The 9,800-nt window shown below is 39.2% G+C and overlaps 1 protein-coding gene across 1 annotated transcript; it reads left to right on the forward strand.

Annotated features, from left to right (window-relative positions):
- Nucleotides 1-472: 472 nt before the first annotated feature.
- On the forward strand, nt 473-5,015 carry HS3ST5 (heparan sulfate-glucosamine 3-sulfotransferase 5; the record flags this gene model as incomplete). The annotated part of the gene is made up of 2 exons (XM_082855254.1): nt 473-579; nt 4,085-5,015. The coding sequence occupies 2 exons, from the start codon at nt 473-475 to the stop codon at nt 5,013-5,015; spliced, it is 1,038 nt and encodes a 345-aa protein (XP_082711380.1).
- Nucleotides 5,016-9,800: the final 4,785 nt, after the last annotated feature.

Raw genomic sequence — 9,800 nt, forward strand, 5'->3', positions numbered from 1 at the left:
CCATTATACTGAAGAAGAACCTTTAGTTTACTGGTTGCCCGGCTGCTAAACCTCAGGTTGCTCAGTTGCTCATTTTATCAGTATTCTTTGAATGATTAACAACAAAAACATATATATATATTTACATATATATGCATTTATGTATGCATTTAAAATTATATATGCATTTTAGTGTACTTTGACAGTTGCCCAGCAAGTTCTGTCTAGATAGTGTCTTCCCTCTGGTTTAGTATTTGATCTTATAACACAGAGCAGGGAAAGGTAGGTAAGTTTTGCTAAATAGCTGTTGTCCATGAACGCTGTCAAGGCTGGTATGGCATCTGTTCTTTGTGTGACATCACTTTATCCCCTGTATTCCCACCCCTGCTTGAGTTTGTGACAATCAACAGAGCCAGTAAGAGATGACTGCTGATGAGTCCCCTTCTATCCCCATCTCTCAGGCTGCAGAAGTCCTGAAGGTTGATGGAGGGCCATGCTATTCAAACAGCAGGCATGGCTGAGACAGAAGCTCCTGGTGCTGGGAAGCCTTGCCGTTGGGAGTCTCCTGTATCTAGTCGCCAGAGTTGGGAGCTTGGATAGGTAGGTGATTAAACACATACTTATGCCTGTATAACTTTAAATGTCTCTTGATTTCAACTTCCTTAGGATATAATTTTAAATCTATCCATTTGTTTTCCTCCTTCAAGATTCCCAAGGAGCATGTTTTTCTGCAGTATTGATTTTGATTTATTGAGCCTTTAAAAGAAAGAGATCCAAGTTGCTCAAACCAAGGTGTTCATCAAGATCCATTTGTATTCTGTGTGTGTTGTTTGCTTTCAGAGAAGGGATAAAGCGATGTACAGTAAAAATGTCATTTACTATAGCTCTGTGTGCATCTGGTTGTTGACCTCTAGCCGTAGCAAAATAGTGATGACGTATTTATGTATCTACATTTTGAAATTTATAAGTGGGCAATTAATGTGCTACCAAGAGAGTTAAAATTATGTATGAGACTGTAAAGGAGCTCATCAGGTTTGGAATCCATTGCCCTGGAAAGATGGCTGCAGGGGAAGTTTTAACTATGTTAATTAGCTCTGGTTTCCAGGAGCTGAACATACCAGACAAGGAGTCTGTCGCTCAGAGTAATGGCCCAGAAAGCAATGGAAAGTTCACAGAGAGGAAATTTACAGAGCTAGGGTTTGGCTCTAAATAAGCCAACAGTTGAGAGGTACTAGACCTGCAGAAGTCCAGCAGTGTCACCTGGCTTCAGATTGAATGCCACTGGACTGTCCCACATCCGGTATGATTAGAAAGGGTAGAGAAGTTAATTTCTGAAATTTGAAGCTTCCTTTAAAATTAATTCTTGCTCTTGAAAAACTGATGTATGCTCCCCATGAATTCAATTCCCATTTTCTATAAAAGTGTAGCCACACATTAAAATAAAAATATCTTCCTTACAGTTTTTCTTTTCTAATCTATAGATCTTATCACAGAAATATTTAACAAATAATAAAACAGTGGTCTTTGCTTTCCTTCAGCCAGTATTAATTTTGACTGATAAAATGAACCCCTTTGATGCTTTTCAATTCAAAATTCCTAAGTAAACTTCCTACTCACTATGGGAAACGGTGTAACCCAGAGCTTATCACTGACTCCGAGTAGTTCCCTAAAGTAGGACTTGTTATTAGTGAAGAGCCTTGAGGTGGTACCATTGTCCTATGTCCATAATGGAACTTTTATATCAAGTTCTTCCCAATACCTTTAGTTTGCTTCTAATCATTTGCTTTATTGAGTAATTGATCTAACAATTGTTAACATATTAGTTATTTAGTTGATAACTCTTTTCATTGTTAACCTGGTCTCTAGTCTCTAATGGGGTAGCTTTTATAAGGAATTGGATTGCTTGGGGGGCTTTCTGAAAACCTCTCACTTGCAAGTTCGAGCAGATTGTCTGAAATTGATACATGCGGACACAGACCTGTCCTTTAGAAACTGAAGACCCTGCTCTCTGGGCGGGAGGCTGAGCTCAATTACTTCTACTGTCCCTTCCAATCCTAAAATTTCATGTTTTTTGGTCTGGGGTCCATGCCTACTCTTTAGGGAGTGGAAATAATATGATATTTTTTCCTATCTTGAGTTAGGGAGTCCAAAAAGCAATTGTTCTGCAGGGAACGAGCTCCCATGGTAGAAGGTAAATAAAGGAAAGAAGGAAAATGACCTTTTCTAGAAGTAGAGAAATTCCTTTCGAGCTCAGACAGGGCAGACACTGTTTCAGCCTCTCTCAGCCTGGGTTCTGTGAGAGAATCAAGTCCTACAGCAAAGAATTTGATTGACTGTTTCTTCAGTTCTCCCAAGGACAGCATCATTCAAGATGCCTGGGAGAGAAGTCCATCCATTGCATTCAATGGATGCCTTAAGGGATTAGGGTTTAATTCTCAACCAGAGCCCAGCAAGAGCTAAAAGATGAATTTGTGACATCCCAATCAACGTCACAATTGAAAACATACTTTGACTATGTACGTGTTGCTCCTTATATATCTTCCATTTAGAGCTCTAACATATTAATCCTATTAACAAATTTATGAAAACAAAACTCATGTTTCTCTAAAATATTAACTGTGATTAACCCTGTTTTTTATAGTATGCCATATTTTTATGTTTTCCACAATGAGCATAAGTTGTTTTTAGAATCATAAAAAACCCACAAAGAAGGTAAAATATCTTCATATATTTCCTTAAGCATTATGATAGCTGTTTAAACATTGCATAGGCCGAGCCCCTTCCCCTCAGTTCTGCAAAATGCCTTGGCATGACCTTGAGGTTTTTCCCTTCTCCCTTTAATTGTAAACATTACAGAAGATAAGAAAGGTACAGTGGGGTCTCTTGGGAGAAGCAAGAGACAGCCTCATTGCCACAGAGAGGGGAGCATAGACTCCAAATTATTAGGGCAACTAGAAGCTTCATTTGGAGGAATTGGTTTAACAGCCATTTCGACTAATACTATACCCTTTAACAAGAAAGCAAAAATACCTTCTCAGATAAACTTAGGAAAGTTATAATGAATTCAGTTCAATTGCAGACTATACCCCAAAGGAAATTCAATGTACTAAACATATAAATTGGCCACACCAAATTAAATAGTCACTCCAGCCTAATATCACTGTGATTGTTACCACAACTTTCTCTCTGAAAAAAAGCAGTGGTGCTTTTTCACTGCTTAGGGCAATGTTGAAGTGGAAATCCTCCTTTCTGGCTCCATCCTTTGCTTTGCTTCTTTCATGAGCTTGAGTCCCGGATTTAAATGGGCTTGACAATGAGGACCTGAGGTTTCTGACGCTGCCAGAGTCTTGTTGATTTCTGGTCCCAGGTGTGGTAGGTGATATACAGCACTTGCTGTTGGCATTCGGTTTGCTCCTATGTTCAGCAAAGTGAAAACATAAGCCTGACCTTTTTAGATAGAAAGAGAAAGAGAAGCAGAAGAAATATGTACTCTTCTAGCTGTCCCCAAGGCCAAAAGCAGAAATTCTCATATAATGGAAAGCTCAGCCAGTGCCAAGATTGGAATTTTGCAGGTTGATGACGCAAATAGCCGAGGGCAGAGACTGGGACCTCTTTTCAGATTATATCTCAAAGATTTTTCAGAGTCATATGAGTGCAGCTGAGCTGCAAGAAAATAATACCACATGAAACCCACAGGACATGGCCTCCTAGCTGCCCTTTAGCCTCCCAACTGAAGATTCTAATCTTCCGTCTTTCGTATTTTCTAAATGATGTTAACTGGTGGGCTGCTAAAAGGCTATTAGTATGGTTGGTGTCACTTGTCTGTCCTGTACTGTGAACGTCAGTACACGCTATAGTCAATTAAGAGCTTGGTGAATAAGAATTTTAAGAAACACTAATAAAAATATTCCATCAATTATGTGTGCTTCATTTAATACAGAGTTGCTTAAAATAAAATTTCCCAAGCATATGTTCGTTGTGGATTGCAGTAGGCAGAGAGCAGTGGTTTTATTTATGCATTTTAAGTCTTACTCTCACTGGGGAACCAGAGAAATGAGAAATTAGTTGCAGTGAGCTCCTTAGAGCATCTCTCTGTTGCTTACAGGCTACAACCCATTTGCCCCATCGAAGGCCGGTTCGGAGCCCGTGGTCAGGCTGAATTCCCCCTGCGCGCCCTGCAGTTTAAGCGTGGCTTGCTGCACGAGTTTCGGAAGGGCAACTCTTCCAAGGAGCAGGTACGCCTTCATGACCTGGTCCAGCAGCTCCCCAAGGCCATTATCATCGGGGTGAGGAAAGGAGGCACCAGGGCCCTGCTTGAGATGCTGAACCTCCATCCGGCAGTGGTCAAAGCCTCTCAAGAAATCCACTTTTTTGACAATGATGAGAATTATGCCAAGGGTATTGAGTGGTATAGGAAAAAGATGCCTTTTTCCTACCCTCAGCAAATCACAATTGAAAAGAGCCCAGCGTATTTTATCACGGAGGAAGTTCCAGAAAGGATTTACAAAATGAACTCATCTATCAAGTTGTTGATCATTGTCAGGGAGCCAACCACAAGAGCTATTTCTGATTACACTCAGGTGCTAGAGGGGAAGGAGAGGAAGAATAAAACCTATTACAAGTTTGAGAAGCTGGCTATAGACCCTAATACCTGCGAAGTGAACACAAAATACAAGGCAGTAAGAACCAGCATCTACACCAAACATCTGGAACGGTGGTTGAAGTACTTTCCAATTGAGCAATTTCACATCGTCGATGGAGATCGCCTCATCACAGAACCCCTGCCAGAACTTCAACTCGTGGAGAAGTTCCTAAATCTTCCCCCGAGGATAAGTCAATACAATTTGTATTTCAACGCTACCAGAGGGTTTTACTGCTTGCGATTTAACATTATCTTTAATAAGTGCCTGGCGGGCAGCAAGGGGCGCATTCATCCAGAGGTGGACCCCCCTGTCATTACCAAATTGCGCAAATTCTTTCACCCTTTCAATCAAAAATTTTACCAGATCACTGGGAGGACATTGAACTGGCCCTAAAATAATGTCATACAACACTATGTGTTGTGCCTGGGGACACACAATGTCTCGTCTGGATTAAAATATGCACTTTTCCTATAGACACAACTGTCCAAGTCATTTTTCCATGTATACTTGTACATACGCAGTGTGTGACCAAATATAAGATCAGCTCTTTTTCTACTGAAAATTTACAAAAACAAAACACAAACCAATTTGCTGTCTACATAGTTGCATCTTTTATGCTATTTACAAAAAGAAGAGGTGGTGGTACTGGGGGAAAGTGACTTCAGCTATTCTCAAAGAGTTAGTCTTCCTTTGAGTCAGAATTTGTCGCCTGCCATTTTCATAGATTTAAGCCAAAAGATTAACATGTGAAAATGTACCAATGGCTGTGAAGTTTCAGGAAGTAGAGGATTCGGTTATGCATTCTTTTCTAAGGGAAAGCTGACTCTTTAATTCAGATGCTGAATTGATGCCATGAAAACAGAAAATACTATTTTCTTATTATTTAAAAAAATGTCTTATCTCATAAAATTGACATCGTTCCAAAGTTCCTGTGGTGATTTTGCACTATCGTTTTCTCATATGGACCATGGTGTCACTTGTAGCATGTCAGTCACACATCGAAAAGTCAAGTCCTTTTACTTCCGTGTTCTATGTCAACAAAGAGAAATGTCATGTACATAGTGTATATAGTTGTAAATACTGGTTTCACACTAAGTAATTCTATTTTGTAAACTGAATATGGCTATTTAATTTATTGTGAAAATTAAATTTATTGTGGTATTTAAAAAATGGAATGGATTAAAATTACTCTATGTGCAATTTTTTTTTATTCATTTTGTTTTATGTGCCCCTTGCTGGCTCCCAAAGTCAAAGCTGTTTATGTGCACATGAGAGCACTTGGAAAGATGCACTTCTCCGTTGGATTTCTGTACCCTTGTGATATGAAGCAAGGTTGGATATATTTTTTAAAAATATCTCAACCATCTGGAAATCTAGTATAACAGCCACCTCAAAGAGCACTTGTGCTTCTCTGCTACAACCTTGTAACAATTAACTTACTTGCAGTTGCTCCTGGTGCTAGGAGACAGACAAGAAATGCTTTAATATAATCAAGGCATAGAAGAATCACAGTTTTATATGAACCTCTAATCAAAGTCAGACCAATAGAGAAATTAAATAAAATAAGATTAGAAAACTTGTGTAGCCTCTGTACTGAAAGCTGCCGATGCTTCCGCAAACTCTCAGAACTCCCTCTTTGAGATGAAACTACATCAGCCTGCTCAGGAATGATCAAATTACGTAGTGTTGCTATTACTAACATAAACATATGGCTCAGATTTCCATCCAGAGAAATTAATGCTAAATTGGGTGCTTGCTAACATCAGATAGCCTGTACTGCTTTGCATTTACAGATGCTTAAATATAGTTCGGAAAACCTTGGAAAGAGGTATCAACAGAAAAAAATAATAAGATGGATTTTTCACAATCATGGTTGCTTATCCAGTGGAAGATGTTTAAGGGAGTTTTGTTCACATTGAGAGTGCCTAGCAAATAACAGTGGATTCCCTTTTGATTGTACTAAGTGTTGATTTTCTCCATGAGTTGTTCATCCTGTCCAGTGATTGATGGTGAACTTTTCTAAATAAATAGCCCTTTGCCCTTCATTGTCGGTATATGTTGCTTCTCAAGCTTCAGCCTTGGTAATCGTCTCTGCCGTTTCAATTAGCATTGGTGCTGTTTTCTCAGCATGGAACAGGCATGACACCAGCACATGCTGAGAGGCCAGCTTCTCACTGACTGCACAGTGAGTCTGGAGTGAGAGTCTTGGGTCTAAATGTCAATCACTCTCATTTAAGCCATGAAGGAAATCAAACATAAGGAACTTAGCATCAGACTTCTCTATGCCTCAACTCTCAGCTAACCGTCAGAGTAAACTGATTGAATACTACACTCAAGGACATAATCAACACATTATCATTAATTTTATTATAAATCTTCCTAGAGCACTCTACAGCTAATACAGTTTTATACCAGTAACTGTCAAAGTATGCTCGACTGGAACACTGACGTTTCAAAAACTCAGCCTAGGTATTCCACCAGTAAAACTGAAAAATAGCAATCTTTTCCTAGACTCATAGAGAAATTTTTTAAAGTAATGAATAGAAATGTTTCAGTGATAATCTTTTACAGTCCAAATTTTTCTTCAACTTTGCTGCTGCTACCAAGAGTATATATCAGAGTTGATTCTAAGATTCTATTTGACTTGTGCTGTCTTTTATAATTTGTTGCTTTTAGCTCAGTAAGCAAGTATTTCTTCATCACATGCAGAAAAAAAAAGTGTTGCAGTTTCCAGTTGTTAAATAAGTGTGAGAGTTGTTTTAAACCTTGGGGCCTCCTCACAGATACCTAAAACAGGACGCCTGGCCTAGGAGGATGTTTTTAGAGGCAGGTTTCATTTCACTGAAAAAAAAACAAACATAAAACAAAACAAAAAAACAGTCACAGCCACTGCTGATTGAGCTAGGTAGAAATAAAAATCCTACGACCTTAATAGCACACTCCACTGGAGGTTTCAAACCTCCTTGCTTAGAAAATGTTTCCCGTTGTCATCAAACAGGCAACCGACCTCTAGAGGAATCTACAGCTCATCACAATAGATCCACTAGGATTCTCTTTAGTAAGTTATTCCTTTTACGTCCTGAAAACTTTGCATTTCTTCCAGAGGCTTGGTGGCACCATACGGTTTTGTGAAACAGTTCCAGCTGCAAAGAGTAAAAAACTGTTTAAGCAGCGGTGAGGTTTCTGCTGGATTGTAAAGCTGAAACGACACCATTTTGGAAGCCAGGGAATTCCCATTATAATTGTACAAACAGGAACAGGAGTCCCAAGGGAGTGAGAGAGAGAGTAGGGAACAGAGAGAAAAGGAGACATGCAAACCCATAGACAGACATCAAATTCCAAGTCCATCTTGCAGTCACCTGAAATCACCTCACAAAAACCTTCAGTTGATGAAGGTATTAATTTTTCCCACTAATTACACTGTAGTATAGGAAAAAATCTAAGACATCAGGGTCTTTAGGTGATGTGTGATAAAGCAAAGGCATGTAAATCCATTGTAATCACATCTGATCTTAGATTTGGTACCTGTTATGTTGATGGACCAGCAATTGCCAGAACAGTTTCCACTAAAGCTGATGGAGCCTTGTGAGAGCACTGCTTGGGGTGCTGCCCCTGGAACAAGGGCCCTGCTGGAGGACAAGCTCCAGGACCGGTGAAAAACTCCTGGGATGCTGCTGAGGGAAGGTAAGAACCAAGGACAAGTGCAGCCCCAAATCCAGTCCTGCCAATAAGCTTGTGCTTTGTCCAGTTATCAGTCTGCTAAATTGGATTGTCTTCATAAGCTTAATTTGAGAATTTTCCGTGGATGGAAAATTTCAAATGATCGTAAATCGTGTCTGCCTACTGAAGCCTTTTGTACTCTTTTCACACACTCAGCAGCCATTTTCCACTTATGAGAACAGACACAGTCTAAGCAGAAAAGAAAACTTTGCTGAAAACATTCCCTCTAAAAATGACTAAATACAGCAAAATCTTAGCAATTCAGGCTAACAAGGTGAAAATATTTTAAAGCAAATTCATTGCAATTATTCCCAAGTAGGCAAAGTACCAAACTATACTAACAGTGCATTGATAAATAAATATCTAATTGCACCAGCTTTACAAAATAAAAGCCTCTTAATTGGCATATTGTTTTCCTAAATGGGTGTTACTTCAAGTATTTCAAAACAGTCTGTCCTCTTAAGTAGGTTACTCAGGCCCCCTAGTATCTGTTTATGAATTTTTATAGCAAACCTTTCTTTTACAGCTAGTGCAAGGATGAAATTTAGGCAGAAATATGATCATTTGGTAAGGTCCTAATAAATTATACCTTATGATACATCTTACAAGAACAATTTCTTTATGTTTTTAAAGATTTATTTCCAATTACATTTTATCATAGCTTTAAGGAATAAGAGTGCTCTTTCATAATGATTAGAAGTGGATTGGTGCATTGAAAAGGCAGAACTGAACTGAGAGCAATATGCATTTCCCACAGAAAGCACCTGATTGGTATTCCAAGAACAAGTGTCTGTTATTTAGAGTCAGCTCAGTCGAAAAGCAATAGCCTTTCAATCATATCAAGGAGGCAGCAGCATGCTTGGTACCTCATCGGGCTAGTTCCATCACGTCTGAATTTGTGAACCATATCAGTCTACCAGGTCTTGGGGAGCTGTTGGTGAAAGGATTTATTGTTTCTAAACATACATGTCATCCCCCTTTAAAAACAGTCCACCAAGAAGGTGAGTTGCTCCCAGAAGATTGGTAACATCATTTCAAAGAGCTGACTCACCTCCAACCTTTCTAAATGCACACAGCTTTGCTTTACATTACCTTTTCTTTAACGGCACCAGAGAACAATCTTTAAGACCAACTGCAAAACTGCCTGTTTCTTTGGTAAGGCCACGTGGATGGCATCCTCCATCTCTGGCTCATTTTTTCCAGGAATGAGGCAAAGGTGTCCTTTCAAAGACAGTTCTCTGGGTATGCTGACCATGGAAGAGTCATACTCTCTCCTTGCCACCAAGCTTCTGGCTATAGGTCCACCCATCCTGAGACTTATATCGGGAGATACAGGAAAAAGAAGGAAACTGAACACAACATTCTCCTGTAAGTAAAGTACCGTAACATTTTCAAAAGTGTTTAGGAAATATATTTGTTTCATTGAACACAAAGGAAATATAAGCTAAATGTAAGTGA

This window comes from Leucopleurus acutus (assembly GCF_964270905.1).
Source record: "Leucopleurus acutus genome assembly, chromosome: 15".
Taxonomy (NCBI): domain Eukaryota; kingdom Metazoa; phylum Chordata; class Mammalia; order Artiodactyla; family Delphinidae; genus Leucopleurus; species Leucopleurus acutus.